General features: G+C 59.3%; 2 protein-coding genes across 2 annotated transcripts in view; one reads left to right on the plus strand and one right to left on the minus strand.

Moving 5' to 3' along the window:
- Window positions 1-2,752, plus strand: part of ARL8A (ARF like GTPase 8A) — a 37,964-nt gene extending 35,212 nt beyond the window's left edge. Inside the window, exon 7 of the mRNA XM_073320356.1 lies at window positions 44-2,752. Within this exon, the coding sequence (XP_073176457.1) occupies window positions 44-93 (50 nt within the window). The 3' untranslated portion in view covers window positions 94-2,752. The remainder of the gene's footprint in view (window positions 1-43) is intronic.
- A 5,879-nt stretch (window positions 2,753-8,631) lies between these two features.
- On the minus strand, window positions 8,632-24,799 carry GPR37L1 (G protein-coupled receptor 37 like 1). Its single transcript, XM_073319845.1, has 2 exons — window positions 23,775-24,799; window positions 8,632-9,967 (listed from the first exon to the last, which is right to left on the minus strand). Exons 1-2 carry the CDS (start codon window positions 24,531-24,533, stop codon window positions 9,152-9,154), a joined length of 1,575 nt encoding a protein of 524 aa, XP_073175946.1. The 5' UTR covers window positions 24,534-24,799; the 3' UTR covers window positions 8,632-9,151.
- Window positions 24,800-25,785: the final 986 nt, after the last annotated feature.

Genomic DNA, 25,785 nt, shown 5'->3' on the forward strand with positions numbered 1-25,785 from the left:
CCGTGCCCTTTGCGGGCGCTAACTCTGTGCATTGCCTTTGCAGACATCACCCTACAGTGGCTTATTCAGCACTCAAAGTCCAGGAGAAGCTGAGAGCCCTGAGACCATGCCTCGGAGCGAGGAAGATGCCATTGTCCAAGCCCCCCTTCTCTCAGTCCCCTGCTCTCTGTCCCTCTCTCTCTCTAGATGGGTATTTTTAGGGGACCCGAGGCTCTGCTCCTGCTGAGACGGAGCTCCTGTTTTTATTGTAAAGAAGCTGTCGGACTCCTCTCTCTCTCTCTCTCCCCCTCTCGTTTTGGCACTGTTCTGTTGTGGTCGATGTGTACACAGTATATATATATGTATATATCTATTTTAATTTAAGCAATTACGCTGTTACGAAACTGGGCTCTGTGACCTGTAGAAGTGCTGGAGGTGGTTGAGCCCCCAAGGCAGTATTGGGAGGGTGTCGTGGGAGCGGAGCAGCTTGGCTGGACCATTCCATGCTGAATGCAGGCCCCCATGGGGGCGTCCCTCCAACCCTGAGGCCTGTGGGCCCCTCTGATATCTTCACTAGGTCCGGCTCTCCCCCTCCCCGCCCCCCCACCAAAAAAAAGCCTTTAGAGCTCCCCGTGCCCACCCCCGCTCTCTGTGCTGCATGTGGACATGGCCCTGGGGGGCAGGGCAATGGGGGCTTTTGAGGTCAGCAGTCTTGACCAGGCTGTGGGGAGTCAGTGCTGTGCCCGTCTACAGAGCCACCCCTCCTGCTCCTAGACCTCTGCCCCTTCCCCAGGCATTCGGCCTTTCGATCCCATGCTTAGGCAGGGATTGGGCGCTGGCAGGGGCAACTCCCTCTCTCCCTCCCTCTCCGCTTCCCTTCCTGCAACCCAGGCCCCAAAGTCTCCACAAGTGACTCACTTCTGCCCCCTCCCCTGGCTGTGGAGGAAGGTGGGGGCACTCTGCCATTCCTCCAGGTTGCTTTGGGGAGGTCTCCAGCTCCTTAGACGCTCTCTGGGTGGGGCGAGCTGTGCAGCATGGGGGTCAGGGTGAGCTGGTACCTGCGGGCCAGCGACCAGCGCCTTGGGAATGCTCTCTGTGCCCAGAGCTAGGGAGGGAGCCGTGGCACCTGCTAACCCAGGTCCTGCCGAGGCCCGTGCAGAGGGGTGGTGTGCAGCACACACTCACCTGTGCTCTCGTGACCTGTCATTGGCTCTGCCGTGGGGTTAGGCCCCCCTTCACTCAGGGGAGGGCTCAGCGCTGTTGCAATTGCTGTAGAACTGAAGCCAAGGACAAAGCTCCGAGGAAGGCCTTTCCCCTCTCCCCATGCTCCAGCATCCGGGAGCAGGGTTCCCCTCATGCTGCAGCCCAGGAGGGGGTGTCTGCCCCAGCTCATGTACCCACCTCATACCTGGGAGATCAGGGGCTCAGGCTCTGGTGAGCCAGAGATGGGAAAGCCCCTTCCGGCCTCGTCCCGCCCTGGGCCCACGGAGAGAGATTGTGCCCTGCGGTGGGGCTCTCCACCTTGGCTTCTGGGTCTAGGGGCATGGCTCTCCCTTCCCCAGGAGGGTCTGTGTGTTGAAGGCTGGCAGCCAGAGACCCCACCCCACACCGTGTGAGTCCAGGAGCTTTAGATATCTCTGCCCCCTTCCCACCCCCCACCCCCCGGAAGTGAGGCGGGCTTCCCTGTGCTCCAAGTTCTGGCAGTGGGGCTGCCTTATGTCCACCCCCTGCAGTGCTGGGTGTGGGCTCCCCCTTGCTTGATGTGCTTCCCCCTCTAAACTGCTCCCTTCCATTCCAGTGATGTGCATGTTGGGAGGAGGGCTGGCCCTTGTTGGGGCGGGGGAAGGTGTTTGCAGCAGGATGGGGCATGTCTGGCTGCCCACAGTCCCAGCACAGCAGATCTGCTCTGGAAGATGCCAGGGCTGCTGTGCAAAGCTCCCCATGACTCTGTTCCCATCCCAGGGCTGTTCACTCAGGGCTCTCGTGGACTAGAAACAAGCTGGCCGGCTGTGTCACACTGCTGCCCCCAGGTCTGTCCCAGCCCCAGAGGGGGCACAGCTGAGAGTGCTGGCACAGGGGCACGTCGAGGGGGTGTTGGCCTCTCTCCCAGTACGCAGGGGCCAGAGGAAAGGCCTGTCTCCATGGAACGGCGGGGCTGATGGGCCCTGTGTGATGTCAAGGTGGAATTCCTTGCCCTCTACAGCCCCGGCTAGTAGGTCTGGTCTCCAGCCAGCCAGCGGCAGGGAGGGGAAGTGGCAGCCAGGCCTGGAAGGAGGGGAAAGGAGCACCAGTGTGCTCCAGCCCATGTGACTTCTGTGCAGTGCTGGAGCCTGCTGATGGAGCCTGGAGGTGGCCCGGAGCCGGCTGGGGGCGAAGCGGCAGGACCCGGGGAAGGACCATGAGGCAGCTGCTGCGCACAGCCTGCCTCTGTCCGGCTGAGGGCAGCTGCCTGTAATCCAGGCCCAGCCGCATCCCCCCCGTCCAGTGTGTCAGCTCGGGGCGGCCAAGAGCCCTGGGCTCCTTCCCTGGCCCCCCACTCTGCACGGGGCGGGGGCGTCCAGCCTGCTTTGTTCTTCTCTTTTCTCGTTTTCGCAGAATTGCACAAGGAGCCATTTCCATGGTTTATTTAATGAATTGTAAAGTGGTGTCATTTATTCCTTTTTTAGGAGAGATTTTTTGGCTCATATTGACCTTCTCTGTTGGGAAATGATTCTTGTAACTGTACAATTTTTTTTTGGCCTCCTAATCATAATAAATTAACAGTTTTGTGTTGCGGGGGCGTTTGCTGTGGTCTTGTTTCCTCTCCTCATCTCACCAGCCTGTCAGGGGTCTTGGCACATGGTCCATCTGCCAGGGACGACTCGCACCCTTGCACAGTTAAACCAGGGCTTTCTTGGGCACTGCCCTATTGCCCGAGGGCGAGAGCAGCTGGGGCTTGATGTCAGGGCTGGGGCTTGTCATTCTGAGCAGGGGCAGAGGCTGGCAGTGGGGCTCATCCCCCATGTTCACCCTCTCATAGCCCACTCGACTTAACCCCTTCAGGCATGTAACTAGGTTGGCAGCCGAATCGTCAGCTGGGCAGCAGCGTCAGCTCTTCCTGCTGTGGTAGAGATGACGGAGAAGGTGGGGGGGGGGGGAGAGAAGTCTCCCAGGGCCTCGTGTCCTTGACCCGCAAGGTGGGGCTGGAGGGGGGGTAGCGTTCGTCACCCCCCAACGCTGCTCTCCAGCTGCTCCGCGCCGCACTCCTCAGTCTAGCCTGGTCTCACCGCGTGGGGCTCAGGCTGTCAACGTGGCGGTCGATGTTGCAGGCATAGATCTTGCTTTTTGAGCCTGGGAAAGGGCGTTTAGCCGGGTCGAAGATTGAGATGGCCGTTCTGGGACGGTGGCACAAAGCCCTCGGCTTAGGGCGGCTCCCTTGCCTTAGCCTTGTTGACACTGGGCTGTGCCCTGCTATGGGTCTGGGCTGTGGTGGGTGGAACGCCTCCAGCTCCCTCCCCCTGCTCTCCTCACCCTCCGCACCAAGGACAACTCCTTGCCCTGTGCAGACTTCTGAGGACCCAGCCCTTGCTTTGCACTATGTCCTCCCTGTCTGTTCAGGGTGAGCCCTACGGGCCAGGCCTGGCCCCCAGCAGCGGGAGAGGGATACGCTCCCTTAAAAGCAGGCTCTCTGCCAGCCCACCAGCCCCGGGCTGCCTGTGCCCTTGTGCCCCTCCTCCCGTGCTCCTTTCCCTGCGCTGCTGGCCTTCCTGGGCTCTGAGTAAGTGTTGGCGAGGTGCCTAGTGCTGCTGGGAGAAACTCAAACAAGCTCCGGCGGGCCCCCTCTAAGCATATCCCGTCCTGGATTAGCACAGTGAAGGCACCTCGAGGGGCAGAGCGGGCTGGGCGCCAGAGCGAGCCACGCCAGCAAGTCTTGGGGGGGTGGCGAACACAGCACTCAAGCCCCAGCCAGCACTAGGGGAAGCCTTTCCCACCGTTGAAAGGCCGGGCTGGGGCTGTGTGCTCCTCTCTGCTGTGCATGCCCAGGGCCCACCCATGCCCATGACTCTCCACGCGACAGTGGGGCCTCCTGCCCCTGCCCTGTTGCACACCTGGGATTTCAGCAGCAGGTGGTGGCCTGGGGGGCAGATCACCGGGGGGGGGGAGCTGTCCCGAGCTGTGAGGGTGCAGGGCCAGCATGGCTCCCGCCTACTGTGCTGGGAAAGTATCTGCTGCAGGCTCCTTCCCCCTCTTGCTCTGAGCTGTGGCCTCTCCAGGCACCTGGCTGCTCCCCACTCGTACCCACCTCTCCACGCAGTTGCCTCCTTCCAGTTGGCCAGGGCCGGGTGCAGCCTTATACCCCCCTCTCAGGTGCGGGCTCATGGCCTAGGCACTGGGCTAGTTGCCAGCAATGAAGGAGCGGGGGGTGGGGGGGTTGCTGATAGAAGCCCCACTGGGGCAAATGCACCCCATCCTACCTGGTGACCAAAACAGGGCAGCTCCCCCTGCTGCTAATGTGTGTGTGTGTGTGGGGGGGGGGGGTTCTACAGGTTCTTGGGCATTTGCATGCAGAGGGGTTGGCATCCAGGGCCCCCTCCAAGGGCACTGAGACTGTGCCATGGAGGGAGACCCTCTGGTGAGGCAAGACCAGGGCCTCCCTGCTATGGGAGAGAGCGAGCGTGTTGAGTGGACGTGGGCCCGAGAGGCTGGTGGAGCAAAGGGGGGACGTGGAGCATGAGACTCCCCCTCCCCCTAATAGGGTGTCCCCTGACTGCCCTACCCGGGATGGGCATGGGATGCCAATGCGGCTGAATACCATACTCCAGCCCCCTCCTAGAGACAGGCAAAGCCAGGGCCAGAGATCCCGTCCCCTGTGGGGTGTGGGGACCCTTGCTCAGGGGCAGGGGCGCTTCCCCCAGCAGCTCATTACCGCAGTGTGAAGGAGCCCGTCTCCCCTCCTGCCGCACTGGTTTCGGCCCCTTTCTGGTCTCCATCCTACCCATGGGGCCGTTGGTGGCCTGGGGCAGGTGCCCCCCTGCGCTGCAGGTCCCATATGCTACTTTCAACCCTGTTTGCACACTGGCAGCCATCCCTGCCTCCGGCTACCCCTCCTCGGCTCGCTTTTCTCAGCCTCTCCCGCCAGCCAGCCTGCCAGGCTCCGGAACAAGCCCTGCATTGTTCCCCCTGGCCCCAGCTCAGGACAAACCAGCACAGAATGAGCCACACGAAGGCAGCTCCCCCCGCCCTGCAGCCCTCGTCCTGCATGCGAGTCACAGCAGCCCCCAGCCAGCTGGCTGAGCCCCCCGCCCCCCAGCCGGGAACGCACCCGGCCATGGCGTGCGGGAAGGACTGTCCGGTCCAGCGGCTCCACTCCTCCCGCACCATCGCTCCCGGGCACCAGCCCTGTGGGACCTACTCCTCCAGCATGTCACCAGGGCAGGGCGGCACGTGGAAGGGAGTGAGGGGGCTGCAGAAGGGCAGGCCCCCGCCCCCCTCCCGGCTTCCATCATCTCCCAGCATATGCCATGCAAGGGCTGGGATGCTTGGCTAGCGAGGCGCTGGGGGTACGGCATGTACACCCAGGCAGCTGCAGCTTGGCTCCGCATGTGGACGCTTCCCCCCCAGCCCCCCCATCTATCCATGTAGGCATTTACCCTGCGCTCATCACACCCCTGTGGCCCCCCATTTCCCTGGCCGCCCCCACTCCCGCTGCTTCCCCTAGAGTCACATTTTAATACCCTGAGCTGGAGCTGGTTGCAGAGGCCAGGGCCTGAAGCCTCCATCATCTCCCCCCACACATGCACACCCTTGGGGCGATGAGGGGTTGCTGGGCTGATTGATGGCCCCTCGAATGCCAGGGCTGCCCCCTGCCTGCACAGCGAAAGGAGCGAGCGGCCCAGCCCGCCCGCGAGGGCTGGTCTCCTTGGGAGCTAGCGGGCATGCACGGCTGCCAGCGGGACCTGGTGCCTTTACTGAGTGGGGGGATGCGGGGGGGGCAGCCTTCATGCTCCCGAAACAAAGACAGGGGCTTTTGTCTCCATGGCGACAGGCCCAAGGGAAACCGGTGGGTGTCATTCCCTGGACAAAGCCCTCGCTGAGCTCCTGGTGCTTAGCAACCACCTCCCTCGCCCCGGACTGGGGGTGGCTGCCGAAGCGCAAGAACAAAGAGCTTTAACATCCCTGAGCAACCGGGGGCCAGGAGGCTGAGGTGGGGGTGGGCAGCAAAGCCGAGCCAGCCGGCTCGGCCCGGGCTATGGGCCTGCGTCCCCAGTCATTGCCGCCGAGCCACCAGGAAAGACCGGCTGGGCCCATTCACCAGCTGATTGCCCCGGTTCAGCCGGGCCTCCCGGCGACTCAGCTGCTGTCTAGAGACCAAGCAGGTCACGGGACCACGGCCTCCGTCACCGGGCCTGGGCACAGATGTGCCATGTGGGAACAGAGGCCAGTTTTCTAGCCTATCAGTTTCTCGTTCACGCCACCTGAGCTGAGATTTCTCCGGCCTGCCCCGGCCCTGGCAGGCTTTCCTGGCCGCTGAAGGGTGTGATCAGAGACAGCCTCTCACACACAACAGGATCCTGGGGCAGAGCGAAAGCGGGGGGCTGAGGAGGAGGTGTTCCCCGAGCTGCCTCAGCAAAGCGGCCCGTGCTACCAGTGACTGGCGCAAGCTTCACGGCGCTGGCCCATCCCGAAGCCGGGGCTGGGGACGCCGCAGGGTCGGGGGTGATGGCTGTAAAACACTCGGGCAGCCGTTGGGTAATGAGCCCTTTGCACTCGGCGCATTCTCGGCCTGAGATCTCAAAGCGCTGGGTAAGCTGCAAGGCGGATGGGGCTCCATCATGCCAGTCCCCGACCCGCTCTGCACTGGACTTCTCCTGGGACGGGCTGATTTCTGACACACCCTGGTTCAGACGTGCCAAGAGAACAGCCTCACTCCATGTGGCCATATCTGTCCTGCTGGAAACCGGGTGGGGGGGGGGGCATGTGGGGCTGGGCAGCATGACGTTGACGCAGCAGTTTGCTGCCCTCTTCCAGAGCTCCCAGCGCCTGAGCTCAGGCTGAGCGGGGGGTGAGGTTTTAGGCTGGTTCTCCGTGCAGCTGACCCAGTTTCCCTGCCAGTGCCGGGTAAAAGGCCCAAACTCTCCTCGCCTGGGAAGCCAGTGGTGCAAACCTGGGAGCCCGCCCTGGGGACAGTCCTGCAAAGGGTGGTGCCGTAGGGATTCAGAACCAGGGGCAAGGGAACCGTGGCCCTGAGCCATGTGCCACGCTGCTCGGGGCTGAGCTGGGCGTCACTATTAACCTGGGGACATTACCTTGCTGGTGTGCATTGGGGGGGGGCTTGCCAGGGCCTGGCCAGCGGGATCAGAGAGCATGGGCATGAGGGGGATGCCAGCAAAGAATGACTTTCGGGGGTCACAGTTTCTCTCCCCTGCCTGGGCACGGAGATGGATTCTTGCCCATTTAGGGATATTCAGAGGAGTTTCTTTGCACATTGGTTCTTCTAAGCTGCCAGGGAGCTGGTGGACCCAGAGCTGGGTTGTTTGCCTCCTCCTCCGGCTGCTGGGTGCACAGAAAGCCTGCTTTGTGGGCACGTGCGCTGGGCCCCGGCTCCTGTTGGCTCCTTTCTGCTTCACAAAAGGCCCAGGTGCCATGTGAAGGCAGCAGCCAGCAGAAACAGGCTCTCTGTGTCGGTGCCGAGGGGGGAGCGGTGCCAGGCTCCCCGACAGGCTGAGACCCTGAGCTTGTGCCCTACTCCCCTCCCCACCCCCACTGGCAGCAGCCTTCCGGGTAAGGCCGGGGCTCTCCAGGACTGCAGCCTAGCCTGCAGCTGCAGAGCAGGAGCTGGGCTGGGGGGCTGCGCTTTGCCCCAAGCTCACTGTGCCCTTCTGGGGATCTTCAGGGGCGAGGCCAGCTCTTGTTCTTGGGCTTCGGAGGGGTAAGGGACTCGCCCGCGCACTGGGATTAGGGCTCAGGATTAGCTGGCGCTCAGCCCGGAGCTAAAGGCCCCACACGAACATGATTTCTGCTAAGGTGGGAGCCTGATCCTCGGGCCTCTTCGGGCTGCTTTGTGCCACCAGGGCTGTGCCCCGCAGCCAGAAAGCAACGCTACCGATGCAGTGCCTCAGCTACAGGGGCATCTCCCGCTGGCGTGGAGCCAGCCTGGGGTATAGCCAGCATGGCACCCCCTGCTCCCTGCCCCTCTGGTGCCAGGGATGGGTCAAGGTGAAGGACCAGGGAGGAGCAGCACCTTGCACTTGAGCCATCCACCACTGGGAGAACTATCCCGCGGGGCTGATTCCTGCCAGCGTAACTTAGAGCAGCCCCAGGAATGTGGGAGAAGACAGGCGACTTCGTTACCTGTCCCCTGCCTGCCTGTGCACGGCTCCCCTGGGCCCCAGCACCTGGCCCAGCAGGCTCAGTTGGATTGTCTCCAGTTACACAGGGCGATGACACTGATCTAAATGACCAGCCCTTCCCAGCGTCCAGCCCCCCAGGATGGGCCGTCGCCTCCCCATGCCTGGAGTGGAGGGAAGCACTGCGTGGGAAGACACTGATCTAAATCCGAAAGAGCTGGGCTGGCAGCCCCAGGCCGTTGGATACACGATGGGCAGCTCAGCAAACCCAGCCTGCTGCCCTGTGATACTGCATCAAAGAACCCGCCTAGCTGGAGGCCCTTCGTTCTGTCTAGTTAGTGATTTATTGAGGACAGGGTACTCGTACAAGGGGAGAGTTTAGATCCTACAGGAGTCTTTTCACTGCAGCTGCCTCCCGGTTTGGGGGATGGGCTGGGGGAGGAGGAGGAGGATGGTGAGAACCCAGGGTACGTCGGACAGGTTAATAGTCACTACGTCCTCTAGGAGACACTATGGCAACTCTCAGTCCTTGAAGTGCTGCAGATGGGACCTTTCCGAGACATCCCCTCACCCAGGCCAGCAACTCCTCGGAGCCGTGCCAGGGAACTGCGACTGGAAGGTGCCCGTGGCCTTGGTGACTCTCCAGCAAAGGCAGGAGAGCTCCCTAAGAAGCCACATCGGCCGGCAACAGCACTAACGTCCTTGCTGGGTATCAAACAAGCCCATGGCAGGCATGAAGATGCCCCGCTCCATCTCATGTGCAGACACAGGCTAAAGTAACAACATTTGGTCTTGGGAGATGCCAAAGGAACAATCTCTACTGCTTCCCTCGGGGCTGGTGGAGTTTAGCAAGGCGTGCCCAGGGCCACGATCTGGGGAGGCGACTCCCTGGGCTTGTCGAAGAAGATGGAGGAGGACATCTCCGTCTTCAGCTTGCTGTCTGAGCTGCTGCCCTCGCTGGAGGCTGCGTCCTGGCTACACTCCTCACAGCAGCAACAGCAGCAGTCCATGAAGGCCTGCCCCAGCGGCTTACAGAGGCAGAGAAGCAGCACGGGGGTGACGGAGCACTTGAAGAACAAGAAGAACTGGTTGATGAGGCTGAGCAGGTCCAAGGTCTGCTTGGACATATCCGGGGACAGGTAGGCCACCACGACGTTGCAGATGTTCTCGGGGATGGTGCACAGGCCATAGATCACCGTCAGGCCTATGACGGTGCAGTTCAGCTGCCTCTCGCACTGGCCGTGTTTGGACCCCCGGCACTCCGCCTTCTTCTCGGTGTTGCTGATCCTTCGGGTCACCAGCTGGCAGCTCACGGTGAAGAGGATGGGCAGGCAGAAGTAGCAGCCAAAATACCACCACATCCTGGCGTTTTGGTAGGTGAGGACCAGGGAGTAGACGGACTCCGGCAGCTCCAGTGAAGGCTTCATGGTGCAGTACTCGGTCACCAAACCGGAGACTGGCGACGTGTCCTGCGTCAGCTGCCAGAGGAGAATCTCAGGCACAGAGAGGGTCATGGAGCCCACCCAGATGACCGCCAGCTTGGCAATGATAGACTGGCACTGCTCTATGGGCCGCATCTTGAGCTGAGGGCTGGTCGCTGCGTGGAACCTGTCGATGCCCAGGGCACAAAGGCTGAAGGTGGTGACACCTAAGGAAGACACCTGGGGACATGGAAGAAGAGACAGGCTGGGGTCACTGTGTGGCACTAAATGGAGACAGGGTTGCATTGGCCAGAGACACATCAGGCCTTTACAGCTGGTGAGATGGAAGTTTGCAAGGCGGCTCTTTGCTGGTCAGTGAGAACACTACTGAGCCAGAGTTTAAGGGGGTTCCCAGGGCTTGTGCCCCAAATCTGACCCACCTGCCAAAGTTTGACCATTTCCCAGATTCCAAAGCCCTGCATTTCTAAAGCAGCCGCCGAGGAATTAACAACCACACATCACAACAGTTCCCAGCCACCCGACTGTTTGTTAAGGGGCCAAGAACACCATTTCCTGCTTCTTCTGCAGCAATGGGGAGCACTCTGAGGGCAGGAGCAAGGGCTGCAGGGGAGGTGAAAGTACAGCTACAAACCCAGTTTACACACACATTCCTGTGAGTGACTGTGCAATGCAAGTGCCTAAGAGGTGCCTGCAGCCGGAGACATAACTGCACCTTCAGCGCACGGCACGGACATTACATGGAGCCTCACCGCACCTGGGAAGGAGCTCGAGCTGCCCCCAGGAAGTAAACTGAGGCAGAGGGATTCAGTGACTTGCCTGAGGCTGCCCAGGGAGTCCAGCGGCAGAGCCAGGAGGGTTTGAGCCCCTGTGCTCATCCCTCCAGGCCAGGGCTCTCCTCCTTTTTCACCCGCTTGACTAGAATGCCTGTCCCGCGCGCCCCTCCCATAACATCTCCAAAGAGCGCAGATGAGGGGTTGGAAGCTCACTTAAGCTCACTTGACTGTGTGCTTGATTGGTTGTTTGAAAAGGGTGGGAACTGGGAGTGCTTTGTTCCAGGTGAGCCTTAAGTGGGCCTGACTGTATAAAAAGCCAGTCAGCTGCAAACCAGCTGAGCAGCGAACAGCACAGCAGCTAACAGAAGGAGTTGGCCTGGGGAGAGCCCGTTTAGGCTTACACCTTGCCGGATTCTCTGAGTAATTACTACAACTCCTGAGGAAGCTTGTATAAGGAAGGTAATATGGATGGGGGGTGTTCAGCTGTTGTGACCTGCACTGGATGTGCCATGTTTGTCTTTCTTCCACAGGACAGATGCGACTTTGTCTGTACAAAGGGCAAGCTGGTCTCCATACTGGAAAAGAAGGTTCAAGGTCTGGAGAAACAGGTATCGACCCTGCGTTGCATAAGAGAAACTGAAGATTTCCTGGACGGACATCAGAATATGCTTCTACGGACACAAGGTTCTGAAGATTCAGAGCCGGCTGCGCAGCGAGGACAGGAGGACGGTGAAGAAATTTGGCATCATGTGACCTCCAGAAGAAAAAAGGGGAAAGTCTATGTACCAGCAACGCCGGTACAGATAAGTAACCGTTTTCATGTTCTCTCCACAGGTAATAAGGTGGAGAGTGGACCAGATGATACGTCTGAGGGAAGGGAACAGAAGAAGACTCCGCCGATTGGAAGGCATGAGATGCACTGTCCTAGGGATGGGGGTTCCACGACCACCGCTCCCAAGAGAAGGTCGGGGACTCTCTCCTCAGGGGGACTGAGTCATCTATCTGCCTCCCCGACCGGGAAAACCGAGACGTCTGCTGCTTGCCAGGAGCTAAGATTCGCGATGTGACAGAGAGACTGCCGAGACTCATCAAGCCCTCGGATCGCTACCCCTTCCTGCTTCTCCACGTGGGCATCAATGATACTGCCAAGAATGACCTTGAGCGGATCACTGCAGACTACGTGGCTCTGGGAAGAAGGATAAAGGAGTTTGAGGCGCAAGTGGTGTTCTCGTCCATCCTCCCCGTGGAAGGAAAAGGCCTGGGTAGAGACCGTCGAATCGTGGAAGTCAATGAATGGCTACACAGGTGGTGTTGGAGAGAAGGCTTTGGATTCTTCGACCATGGGATGGTGTTCCAAGAAGGAGGAGTGCTAGGCAGAGATGGGCTCCACCTAACGAAGAGAGGGAAGAGCATCTTCGCAAGAAGGCTGGCTAACCTAGTGAGGAGGGCTTTAAACTAGGTTCACCGGGGGAAGGAGACCAAAGCCCTGAGGTAAGTGGGGAAGTGGGATACCAGGAGGAAGCACGAGCAGGAGAACGCGAGAGGGGAGGGCTCTCACCTCATACTGAGAAAGAGGGACGATCAGCGAGTTATCTCAAGTGCCTATACACAAATGCAAGAAGCCTGGGAAACAAGCAGGGAGAACTGGAAGTCCTGGCACAGTCAAGGAATTATGATGTGATTGGAATAACAGAAAGTTGGTGGGATAACTCACATGACTGGAGTACTGTCATGGATGGATATAAACTGTTCAGGAAGGACAGGCAGGGCAGAAAAGGTGGGGGAGTTGCACTGTATGTAAGGGAGCAGTATGACAGCTCAGAGCTCAAGTATGAAACTGCAGAAAAACCTGAGAGTCTCTAGATTAAGTTTAGAAGTGTGAGCAACAAGGGTGATGTCGTGGTGGGAGTCTGCTATAGACCACCGGACCAGGGGGATGAGGTGGACAAGGCTTTCTTCTGGCAACTCATGGAAGTTACTAGATCACAGGCCCTAGTTCTCATGGGAGACTTCAATCACCCTGATATCTGCTGGGAGAGCAATACAGCGGTGCATAGACAATCCAGGAAGTTTTTGGAAAATGTAGGGGACAATTTCCTGGTGCAAGTGCTGGAGGAACCAACTAGGGGCAGAGCTCTTCTTGACCTGCTGCTCACAAACGGGGAAGAATTAGTAGGGGAAGCAAAAGTGGATGGGAACCTGGGAGGCAGTGACCATGAGCTGGGAAAGCAGCAGAATACAGACCCTGGACTTCAGAAAAACAGACTTTGACTCCCTCAGGGAGCTGATGGGCAAGATCCCCTGGGAGAATAACATAAGGGGGAAAGGAGTCCAGGAGAGCTGGCGGTATTTTAAAGAATCCTTATTGAGGTTACAGGGACAAACCATCCCGATGTGTAGAAAGACTAGTAAATATGGCAGGCGACCGGCTTGTCTTAACAGTGAAAGCCTTGCTGATCTTAAATACAAAAAAGAAGCTTACAAGAAGTGGAAGGTTGGACAAATGACCAGGGAAGAGTATAAAAATATTGCTCAGGCTTGCAGGAGTGAAATCAGGAAGGCCAAATCACACCTGGAGTTGCAGCTAGCAAGGGATGTTAAGAGTAACAAGAAGGGTTTCTTCAGGTATGTTAGCAACAAGAAGAAAGTCAAGGAAAGTGTGGGCTCCTTACTGAATGAGGGAGGCAACCTAGTGACAGAGGATGTGGAAAAAGCTAATGTACTCAATGCTTTTTTTGCCTCTGTCTTCATGAACAAGGTCAGCTCCCAGACTGCTGCACTGGGCAGCACAGCATGGGGAGGAGGTGACCAGCCCTCTGTGGAGAAAGAAGTGGTTCGGGACTATTTAAAAAAGCTGGACGTGCACAAGTCCATGGGGCCGGATGAGTTCCATCCGAGAGTGCTGAAGGACTTGGCGGCTGTGATTGCAGAGCCATTGGCCATTATCTTTGAAAACTCATGGCGATCGGGGGAGGTCCCGGATGACTGGAAAAAGGCTAATGTAGTGTCCATCTTTAAAAAAGGGAAGAAGGAGGATCCTGGGAACTACAGGCCAGTCAGCCTCACCTCAGTCCCTGGAAAAATCATGGAGCGGGTCCTCAAGGAATCAATTCTGAAGAACTTAGAGGAGAGGAAAGTGATCAGGAACAGTCAGCATGGATTCACCAAGGGCAAGTCATGCCTGACTAATCTAATTGCCTTCTATGATGAGATAACTGGCTCTGTGGATGAGGGGAAAGCAGTGGACATGTTGTTCCTTGACTTTAGCAAAGCTTTTGACACTGTCTCCCACAGTATTCTTGCCAGCAAGTTAAAGAAGTATGGGCTGGATGAATGCACTATAAGGTGGAGAGAAAGTTGGCTAGATTGTCGGGCTCAACGGGTAGCGATCAATGGCTCCATGTCTAGTTGGCAGCCGGTATCAAGTGGAGTGCCCCAAGGGTCGGTCCTGGGGCCGGTTTTGTTCAATATCTTCATAAATGATCTGGAGGATGCTGTTGATTGCACCCTCAGCAAGTTTGCAGATGACACTAAAGTGGGAGGAGCGGTAAATACGCTGGAGGGTAGGGATAGGCTACAGAGGGACCTAGACAAATTGGAGGATTGGGCCAAAAGAAATCTGATGAGGTTCAACAAGGACAAGTGCAGACTCCTGCACTTAGGACGGAAGAATCCAATGCACCGCTACAGACTAGGGACCAAATGGCTCGGCAGCAGTTCTGCAGAAAAGGACCTAGGGGTGACAGTGGACGAGAAGCTGGATATGAGTCAACAGTGTGCCCTTGTTGCCAAGAAGGCCAATGGCATTTTGGGATGTATACGTAGGGGCATTGCCAGCAGATCGAGGGACGTGATCGTTACCCTCTATTCAACAGTGGTGAGGCCTCATCTGGAGTACTGTGTCCAGTTTTGGGCCCCACACTACAAGAAGGATGTGGAAAAATTGGAAAGAGTCCAGCGGAGGGCAACAAAAATGATTAGGGGACTGGAACACATGACTTATGAGGAGAGGCTGAGGGAACTGGAGATGTTTAGTCTACGGAAGAGAAGAAGGAGTGGGGATTTGATAGCTGCTTTCAACTACCTGAAAGGGGGTTCCAAAGAGGATGGCTCTAGACTGTTCTCAGTGGTAGCAGATGACAGGACAAGGAGTAATGGTCTCAAGTTGCAGTGGGGGAGATTTAGGTTGGATATTAGTAAAAACTGTTTCACTATGAGGGTGATGAAACCCTGGAATGGGTTCCCTAGGGAGGTGGTGGAATCTCCTTCCTTAGAAGTTTTTAAGGTCAGGCTTGAAAAAGCCCTGGGTGGGATGATTTAATTGGGGATCGGTCCTGCTTTGAGCAGGGGGTTGGACTTGATGACCTCCTGAGGTCCCTTCCAACCCTGATATTCTATGATTCTATGATTAAGGCAACGCAGCAGCTGAAAACAAGGGGGAGACCCAGGCTCACGAGTGGCCGCATGCCTTCGGACCACCCCCAGGCTCCTTGCAGGCCTTCCCGTCCCTTGTTATCCGCTCCCCCGTGTGCTGAACAAGCCCAAGCTGTTGTTGTCCAAAATCAGCCCCTGGGCATTTCCGCTGCATTGAGAAACCCAGGAAAAACGTCTCCCTCTGCCAAAGGAAGAGGACACAATTGGTTGGAAAAAATGCCAAGTTCTGGGAGGGTTCCGAGTGAAAATAAACACCATCAGCCACTCTGCAGCCACCGGGCCAACACTGCCCACTCCCTCGCAACCCCAATCCCACAGCCCTTGTGCGAAAGACACGGTCACTGTCCGTTCACAACTGTTCACACACACGTGCGCTCGCTGGGCTCCACCGTTCCCCAGAGTCCTAGATCCCAAGGGACCATTGGGAGCAGCTAGTCTGACCCCTGTACAGCGCAGGAAAACCAGAGCCCATCCCCGAACTAACTGCTTGTGGAGACAGAACAGATCTTTTAGAACAACATCCTGTCTTGATTTAAAATTTGCCAGGGAAGAATCCACCACAGCCCTTGGTAATTTGTTCCAATGGTTAATTATCCTCCCAGTTAAAAAATTACAGTCTTTATTTCCAGGCTGCATATGTCTAGCTTCAACTTCCAGGCATTGGACTGTGTTAGACCTTTAGCTGCTAGGCTAAAGAATCATAGAATCATAGAATATCAAGGTTGGAAGGGACCCCAGAAGGTCATCTAGTCCAACCCCCTGCTCGAAGCAGGACCAATTCCCAGTTAAATCATCCCAGCCAGGGCTTTGTCAAGCCTGACCTTAAAAACCTCTAAGGAAGGAGATTCTACCACCTCCCTAGGTAACGCATTCCAGTGTTTCACCACCCTCTTAGTGAAAAAGTTTTTCCTAATATCCAATCTAAACCTCCCCCACTGCAACTTGAGACCATTACTCCTCGTTCTGTCATCTGCTACCATTGAGAACAGCCTAGAGCCATCCTCTTTGGAACCCCCTTTCAGGTAGTTGAAAGCAGCTATCAAATCCCCCCTCATTCTTCTCTTCTGCAGGCTAAACAATCCCAGCTCCCTCAGCCTCTCCTCATAACTCATGTGTTCTAGACCCCTAATCATTTTTGTTGCCCTTCGCTGGACTCTCTCCAATTTATCCACATCCTTCTTGAAGTGTGGGGCCCAAAACTGGACACAGTACTCCAGATGAGGCCTCACCAATGTCGAATAGAGGGGAACGATCACGTCCCTCGATCTGCTCGCTATGCCCCTACTTATACATCCCAAAATGCCATTGGCCATTGCCAAAGAGCCCATGATCAACTCCTTGTTCCCCGTGTAAGGTGCCACAAGTACTCCTTTTCTTTTTACAGATCAAGTCACCCTTCAACCTTCTCTTTGTTCAGCTAAATAGCTGGAGCTCCTTGCATCTCTCCCTATAGGGCAGGTTTTCTAATCCATCTCATAGCTTTCTCTGAACCCTCTCCAATTTATCAACATCCTTCAACAGCAAAATCCTGCAGACACCAGAACTGGACACTGTAAACCAGCAGTGGGCAACCCCCTGCCAAGCACACATGGCCCTTTCTGACCTCTGCAAGGGAAGTTCTCAGTGCTCAGCAAATATCTGACATTGGTCCCTTTTTTTTTTTAAACCAACTTTTAACATTTAAAAAAAGTTACTCTCCTGGGGATGCTGGCACAGGCCCTTCTGGGGATGGCAGGGTGCTGCCCACCGCCATCCTGTACTCAGCCCTCACTCCAGCATGTCCACACTATCCGGGGCGCTCACCACCCCCGCACTGGCTATTGCATCATCAGCAGAGACACAAGGACGTTCCTTCTGCAGCAGTCCCTTCCTGCCCAGCAGTCTCACCTCCGCCCGCCTCCCTGCCTGCTTACATCAGCATCCCCTCACCATGATCCCAGCGCGTCCCCTGGGACCCCTGCCTGGGTCCCTCAGCATTGCTATTGGTATTCTAGTGGTGTCCACAGCAGCTCATGGCCCCGTTGCGCCAGGCGCTGCACACACAGAGACAGTGAGAGCTCGCAGTTGAACTCTGATGCCGTGGGAGCTCATTTTGAATGGAGGGGTGGAGCATCGGGGCAGTGGTACAGAAGGGGAGGTCAGGGTGTCTCTCTCGCCGGGGACAGCTGCTGCCAGCCCCGATTCCACCACCCCAATTCCTTCCTGCTGCCTGGCCTGATCCCACATGCTCCAGTCACTCCGGGCATGGGGGCAGAACACAGATCACAATATTTCCACTTGCGGGTGCTTCCCCTCAGCCTGCCACCCCCCCAGTTCTGCCACCTCTGGTCTAACTGGACAAGAGAAAGGATGGGTGGTTCTAAGCTATGGGGCACCGAGAAATTAAGGGCCCCTCTATTCAGCAGCTGGGAGGGCGCTACGCAGTGCGGGAAGACAGACCTGTGCTAGGTGGAGCAATGCAACCACGGTAGCTCACAGGAGCTGCCAGGTACGTCCCCGCGGGTCGGGCAGGATTGGACTTGGATGGCTGGCCAAGTGGCACGCGGCTAGTTTTAGGTGCTAGCTTAAGCGGAGCTGGTGCATCTGGACGTTTACCCGAGCTGGGCAGATGTACCTTTAGGGACTGGACCAATCTCCAGGGATGCAGCCCGGCTCTTGGAACTCGGCTACAGGAAAGAATGGCCCCAGCTGGGCTAAATCAGTGTGAAACTGGATTGGGGTACATCAGTGCAGCCCCCCATGTGGACATTCTTAAACTGGAATAAGAGCACCCACCCCCGGGGGGCTGTATCGGCATCAGAACCGATGTAGTCACAGCGGGGCCACTTCCTTCTGCAGGCAAAGCCTTTGCCCCAAGAAAGCCGGCTACGGAGCACTACGCTAGGGAGAGGAAGAGGTTCTTGGCTGCTGGGACTGTGGGAGCCCCCCTGGCCTGGCCTGCACCCCCAACATGCCCTACCCCTCCCATTGCCAGGGCCTGACCCTTCCTCAAGCCAGGAGGCAGGAGGGCAGCTCCTGAAGGTGGCCATTCAGCACTCCAATCCAAGGGTGGCTGCACCTTGTGTAGACACACGCCAGCTGGCTTTGAGCTAGCTAGGGCCAGTAACCCAGCCACCCGAGTACAGACCCAGGGTCCGGACGGACTCGTCCAGCCCATGCTGCCGTGGCCTCGCGGCTACTGTTTTTGGCGCTAGCTCGGGGATGCCAACCGTGGTGCAGTCACGCCGCTGGCTGCAGCGTGGACCGACCCAGAGTCTCTGTGGGGCAGGACATGCAGCAGCCAGGATCCAGCCTCCCGGCGCGGGACCCACTGCAGCACGTTCCTGGGCTCTGGGCTTCTGAAGGCTAGAGGAGGTCCTGGGTTGAGCCCGCTCTAGCTGCCTCACTAAGCCTAGCACGCTCCCGAGCCATTTGCTTCCAAACCCAGCAACCACCGCGCCTCCTGCGGGCCCCCCCAACCCCCGAAAGGACCAACACTGGCCAGGGACTGAGCTACGCCCCCCTCCCCAGGCTCTGAACCCTGCACCCCTCTGAACTTCTAGCACAGAGGTGGGCAAACTACGGCCCGCGGGCCACATCCGGCCCGTGGGACCGTTCTGCCCGGCCCCTGAGCTTCTGCCCCGGGAGGCTCGCCCCCCGGCCCCTCCCACGCTGTTCCCCCTCCTCCGCAGCCTCAGCTCTGGGCGGGGGGGGCTGCGAGCTCTTGCCGGGCAGCGCAGCTGCAGAGCCCGGCCTGACCCTGTGCTCTGTGCCGCGCGGTGCGTCTGGCTCCAGCTGGGCAGCGCGGCTGCCTGTCCTGGTGCAGCCGCCCCCCCCAGCCACCGGTGCTCCAGGCAGCACAGTAAGGGGGCAGGGAGCCGGGAAGGGGGGTTGGATAGAGGGCAGGGGAGTTCGGGGGGTGGGGCAGGGGCCGGGGAATGGGGGGGTTGATGGGGGCAGGGGTTCCGGGGGCAGTCAGGGAGAAGGGGTGGTTGGATGGGGCAGGGGTCCCGGGGGGGGCAGTCAGGAAGGGAGGAGGAGTTGGATGGGGTGGCGGGGAGCAGTCAGGGGCCGGGGTTCCGGGGGGCGGTCAGGGAACAAGGGCGGTGGATGGGCCGGGGGGGCAGTCAGGAAGGAGGGGGGGGTTGGATAGGGTGGCGGGGGGCAGTTAGGGGTGGGAGGTCCGGGGGCAGTCAGGGGACAGAGAGCAGGGGGGTGGGGTGGATGAGGCAGAGGTCCCGGGGGGGGCAGTCAGGAAGGGGAGGAGGAGTTGGATGGGGTGGCGGGGAGCAGTCAGGGGCCGGGGGTCCGGGGGCGGTCAGGGAACAGGGGCAGTGGATGGGCCGGGGGGGCAGTCAGGAAGGAGGGGGGGGGTTGGATAGGGTGGTGGGGGGCAGTTAGGGGTGGGAGGTCAGGGGCAGTCAGGGGACAGAGAGCAGGGGGGGTGGATGGGGCAGAGGTCCCGGGGACGCCATCAGGGAACAGTGGTGGTTGGATGGGGCAGGAGTCCCAGGGGGGCTGTCAGGGGGCGAGAAAAAGGGGGGGTTGGATAGGAGGCGGGGGCCGGGCCACGCCTGGCTGTTTGGAGAGGCACAGCCTGCCCTAACCGGCCCTCCATACAATTTCTGAAACCCGGTGCGGCTCTCGGGCCAAAAAGTTTGCCCGCCCCTGGTCTAGCAGGTGCTAGGGTGACCTAGGAGCAATCTGGAGGCCAACCAGTGAACCTGGCCAGCTGCAGCTCTCGAGGGCCGGGGGGCGGGGGAGCCCCAGCAGCACGTTGTTAAGACACGGCCCATGGACACAGCCCCAGCCCCCAGCCTAGATCCCCCCAGAGAGAGCAAGTGGTGACCAACGCAGCAGCGCCTGGCTGAGTGCATACTACGCCCCCCGTCAGACTGACACTGCCCAACACCGAGGCCCATTATCCCGGCTGCCTCCTCCACTGAATGCACCCTTACAGCAGCCTGACCGCAGGGGGCTGTGCCGGCTGCATCACTTGCAGCTGGGCGCACCACCGGGGCCGCTCCCCGCCCTCCCGGAACAGCCGCCAGCCCCCAGCCCGGGACGTACAGCATGAGGTGTCCGAGCACCATTCGGCAGGGATGGGATTCCTCCCAGGGCAGTGGGCCCAGCATAACGTCCAGGCCCGCTCAGGCCCCGGGGGAGCCTCGCACCGGCCCCTGCACTGGGTGTATTTCCAGGTATTTCCTGCTGTGACGAAGTGGGACTGTTCTTAATGTTTCGTCTGAATAGTGTGGGGTGCCTCAGTTTCCCCTAGGCAGTTCTTAAATATCTAGCTGGTGGGGTAAGGGTGTGTGATCCTTGCAGAGCCCTAGAGGGCAGGTGTGTGCAGGGGTCTGGACACAGAGAATGGCTGACACCCTGTTTCCTGGCAACTGATGGCCTGGGCCCTTTCCCCCTGCAAGGTGAGAGCTAAAGGGTTGGAGAACAAAGGAATCCGGTGACCTCCTTGCCTGGGAAAGGAACAAAGCCCAGAGGAGGAGGGGCTGGAGGGAGTTTCAGTTTGGGGCTGGCTGGGACATGGAGTAAAGGGCAGACGTGGTTGTCTGGCTCACTGCCCCCCAGAATGGACCCAGCTGAGAGGTCCTGTTCTCTGCACCTGCAAGCTCTGTGTTAGACCATGTTCCTGTCATCTAATAAACCTTCTGTTTTACTGGCTGGTTGAGAGTCACGTCTTACTGCGGAGTCGGGGGCAGGACCCTCTGGCTTCCCCAGGACCCCTCCTGGGCGGACTCGTTGTGGGAAGCACACGGAGGGGCAGAGGATGATGAAGGCTCCGAGGTCAGACCCAGGAAGGTGGAAGCTGGGTGAGCTTTGTGTCCCGAAGACAGGCTGCTCACAGGAAGGAGACTTCTCCAGAGTCCTGCCTGGCTTCATGGGGAGCAGACCCAGAGCATCGCCCGGGGACTCCGTGACACCCGCATTGCCTTGCAGCACATTATTGCACGAGGCAGAAACTACAAAGGCCACCCGCCGCCCTGGCCCCGCGGAGCCGAATAGGTGCTGGTTCGTTAGCCATTATGAATTATATTGCGTTCCAGCCGCGCATGTCCAGGACCACACTGTGAGGGCTGGACAGACGCAGCGCCCGACGCCAGGCCCCGCCACGCGCAGGTCAGTCGAAGGGATTGGCAACCTGCAGCAGTTGTGGAGATCCAGGTGCCGGGTGGCTTCAGGAGGGAAGGGATGCTACACCAGAGCATTAATTTCCTCGCCTGGCTGACCGGAGGAAGGGGCATCGGGTGGCTACCTACCAGCTGCCTTCACTTGCTTTCTCGGTAAACCCTGATGCTGAACAGGAAAAGACTGGTTTTCGATGGAAGAGGAAACAGATGGTTGCAGACGTTTCCTGACTCCAGTCTAACCCTTCTGTGCCTCTGGCACTGCCGAGGCAGCGCTGAGATGTCTCCCACCATGGCAGCGAAGTGCTGGACTCTCCTGAACAGGGACGCGCGGGAGGTTTTTGGAGGCTGCGTTTCGGTGAGGCTGAGACCAGCGGATTTCACAGCGAAGAGCAGCAGAGAGCTCTGGGGAATGTGACCAACTTCCCGGCCTGCCATGCACCAGGCACATCCAGCAGCCTGCGGCCAGTCCCGAACTGACTCCTCGGGACAGATCTCCAGCCGGCGCACAGCACCAGAGCTCCACTGACACCAGGGCGGCGACGGTCGACCCACATCAGCTGGGGATCCGGCCCGTTGACTCCAATGGAGCTGTGGCCGATGCCCAGGGGGGCAGTCAGGAAGGATCCGGCCCCCCATGCGCAGTCCTCTGTTCTCACTGACACCAGCTATCTATGCCAGCTGGAGATCTATCTAGCCATGCTATCAGAGTGAGGGAGGGGAGACTCGGACTCCCCGGCTGCAGCAGGTCCAGCGCCAAGCTCCCGGCCCCCAGACTCACTTTCGAGCCCCCCTCCCCCATGATCTCAGTGCGGCTGGCAGGGGCCAGGAGAGGCTGAGCGGGGGATGGCTTTTCCTCGGCTCGCATGCACGGGTTCTCCAGGGTAACCTCCCTCACAATGCCCCTCTCCCCACCCTCCCGCCTTCATCCCTGGGGTGGCCCAGGCAAGACACTACCGGCAGCTCAGCTTGACTCTTTGAACTAGCCAGAGGCACAAGCCCCCAGCCCTTGAGCAGCCCTGCCAGGACCAGGTACCCTGAGGCTGTGGGGTCTGCCCTGCCGAGGTGTGACTGCAGAGTGTGCAGACATAGCTGTGACCTAGCGAGCTGGCATACTGGCAGAAGGGCAGCTGCAGGCTGAATAATTTCCCAGGGTCCTGGCTGGGCAGGTACCAGGCCCCTGGAGGCTGGGGAAGGGGCAGGTTGCCCTGGGCCCCCTGGTTGAGAGGGCGCCTAGGCCGAGTGGCATTGTGACCTAGTGTGCAGGGTCACAGGGCCACTCAGGTTTGGCCTGGCTGCCCCTCCGGGGTGATGGCGGGATGGCTGGGCTGGGATACACCTGAGGCCATCAGGTTGTAACACCTGGAGCAGGGAGCTGGGCCCAGCCTCGCAGGATGGGAGCAGCTGTTGTGGGGTGAGCGTGAGGCTGCAACCCCCCCCCTCCCCGACCCCCTTCCTCAGTCATAAGATTTTTGGAAGGGTTGGGGGGGTCTGGGTTTCAGATTTTGCCTCTGTCCCCCCAAAACCTCTGTGCAGCCCTGGCTGCAGCCCATGGTGCTGCAGCTTCCCTGCCGTGGGTCATTTCTCTAGCTCGATCAATGCTAGCTCGGGTCTGTCTATGGCCCGACCCTGCGTCAGCTTCTGTCTCCCCCAGCAAGGACACAACCCCCACCCCAGCTCTGAATCCAGCTCTCCTGACCGCGCGGAAGCTGGGACAGAGGCGCTGCGGCTCCAGCTCTTTCAGGCCAGCCCGTTTTCCTGCGTATTGGGCGAGCGCAGACGGGGAGAGACGTGACTCTGTGAAAATGGCACCTCAGTGTGTCGGTTTATTCTGAACACCAGGTGCTGATCTGGCCCACATCACTGTACTACACCCCTGGCTCAGCCTGCCCTCCATGAGCGACAACTCCGCCTGCCCTCTGGCTCGCCACCCGCACACCCTGCCGCGACACAGGGCCTGGCACTAGCAGGCTGCGAGCGTGGGGGGTAGAATGGGGGGCCACTCGTCCCTAGCTGGCAGGGCTGGCAGCAGTCCAAGCCACTGGCTACAATCCCGCAGCTGGGGTGCTGAGAGCCAGGCCCCTCGCTTTGGGTGCCCAGATCAGGGTGCCTGGTTTCCAGAGGGCTGGTGTGGATGCCCCGCACCACTGGGGACCAGGCCACTTATTTAGGTGCCAACTGTTAGGGGACCAAGAGCGAGGAGGTCTCTGCTGTGTCTCTGGTCTGTTAGCAAAAGCAGACCCCTGGGCGGGAATGAGGGAGGATTTTAGAGTCCCTTTTCTCACTCTACATAGCCCATGTGGCTCTGGGAGCCCCAGACTACAGCCTGACGGGGTGGGGTGACCAGACAGCAAGTGTGAAAAATTGGGACGGGGGTGGAGGGTACTAAGTGTCTATATAAAACAAAACCCCGAATATTGGGACTGTCCCTATAAAATCAGGACATCTGGTCACCCTGCAAGGGGACTGGGGCTGTGGTTGCTCCATACAGGGCCTGTCCCACACTCGCTGTCTGAACCCAGATGCCTGGGCCCCAGGCAAGGCTTAAAGTGCTGGGCCATATGGGGGAACTACACCAGCACAAGCCCGGAGGGGTGAAGTGGCACTCAGAGGGGTTGTGCTGGGTCCCTGCACCAGGTGAATGGCACTGCGGGAGCGGGCATACACCATCTGCCGGAGCCCCCGCCGGCCCCTTACCTCCATGAAGGGCACGATGCGGCAGGAGATGTCCCCCAGAAGCCTCTTCTTGGTGATCTCGTTGAAGATGACCATGGGGAGGCAGAAGAAGAGGACGAGGAAGTCCCAGAGAGCCAGGCTGGCCAGGATGGAGTTCCAGGCGCTCTTCAGGTAGTAGCTGTGCCAGACGATGCACATGACCGACAGGTTGCCGATGATGCCCACGGCGAAGACGATGAGGGAGAGGAACATCACAGCGTAGGCGCTGTAAGAGTTCTCCGTCACCGGGTACAGGGGGTTCTGGATCTGCAGACGCTTGTCCGGCGCCGTGGGGAGGTTGCCACGGGGGTCTGTGCCTTGCAGGTCTGTGTGGGTCCCGTCTCGGTGCTCAGCAGGGTCTGTGCTGGACGGCACCAGGGGCTTGGTTGGCTGTAGACTGGCTGGGTTGATGGGCCGGGGGAACTCCACCCTTATCCCCGGCATGTACTGCTGGACTGACTTGGAGTCCTCGTCCTTGGTCCCTCTGCGCAGCCGCTCCCTCGTCAGCCGTTCTGAGGCTGGCGGGACCTGGTGACCATCCCGTGGGTGCCACACCTTCCCAGGTGACCCCAACAGAACATCGTCTGGTAGGTCAGGCCCCAGACCACCTCCTCCGTCCCCGTGCTCCTGCCCGGGATGTGCACGGCGTCCCCGGATCAGCGGGGCAGTGCCCAACGTCGCCATGGCCCCTGAGGTCTGCAGCACCAGCAGTGAAAGCATGAGAGACCAAGGCAAAGGCATCGCTCCCTTGGCACCAGCTCCACCACGCCTGCAAAGCAGAGGTGACCCCAATCCCGGGGCTGCGGAGAGACGGAAAATTCCCCAACTTGAAGGAGGAGTGGAGGAGGCGCGTGGGGTGAGCCGGGAGGCAAGAGAGGCTGCAGGCTGCTCTCCCAGCTCCGACCGCCGCTCTGGGTTCTCCGCAGAGCTCTGGCCAGAATAATAAGAGTTTCCCGCAGCCAAACCGGCCCTTGCCAGAGCCCCGGGCCCTCTGGTGGCCGCAATGCAACTCACCAGAGCAACCGACCAACACCCCGACCTGCCCCACCGAGAGGGGGGCTCTGGGATCACAGGGGGCTGTAGCTGTGGGGACCGGGGCGGGGGGAGCCAGGCCCATGCCGAGTGCGCTCTCCATCCAGAACACTGCCCATTGCCCAGACAGATGCAGAGTCACGGGCCAAGCTGCCATCCAGCCGCCTGCGGTATTGCCACATTCGGGATTAAAATGCAAGTAACTCTACAGCCCCTCTAAGGGAGCGACGTGGGGAGGAAGAAGGAAAAACCTAAAAAACCGAGCAGAAGGCCAAGGCCCACTCCCAAGGGTTGGGACAGCTGGCAGGTGCCCAGGGGATGGGGCTGCTATTCAGAGGCGAAGCAGAGCAGGATGCCAGAGTGGCTCACGAGGGATGTTGAGACCCCTGAGGCACCCATGGCCGGGCAGACAAGGCTAAGACGCGACTTGACCGCCCTGCGCCTGTCGCTCTCCCAGCTCCCTGCTCTCGTCTCGTGTCTCCCGGTTCTTCCCCGACCCTCATCCCCCGGGGTATCTGAGCCCGTGCAGACAGTGACGTGACATGGCTCCTGGCTGGCCCACATGGCTGCGTCTCTCTCATCCTCCTCCCAGGGGGAGAGCTGTGCATGCCGTGGTTTGTTTTGGGAGGGTAGTTTTTGGTTCTGCGCATGCTGCTACCTGGCCCCAGGCCTACTCCTGCCCGCCCACAGGGTGGCGCCTCCCCCTCGCTGTTTGTTTGCCTCTGACGCTGTCAGCTCTTGGGGGCCAGGACTGCCAGCGCAGAGTTGTGCAGCTCCTGGCACAACAGGGCCTTGACCTGGTTGGTGTCTAGGTGCTACCACAATAGAAATGCTAAATAATAAAACGGACAGCTGATGGAAGGAGACCTGTGTGCTCCAGTGGATGGTGTCACTGGCAGTACGGCCTATGGGGCGGAGCTGGAATCAGGACCCGAGCAGGGCTGGAGCCAGGCTGGGAACA

This window comes from Lepidochelys kempii, chromosome 21 (assembly GCF_965140265.1).
Source record: "Lepidochelys kempii isolate rLepKem1 chromosome 21, rLepKem1.hap2, whole genome shotgun sequence".
Classification (NCBI taxonomy): domain Eukaryota; kingdom Metazoa; phylum Chordata; order Testudines; family Cheloniidae; genus Lepidochelys; species Lepidochelys kempii.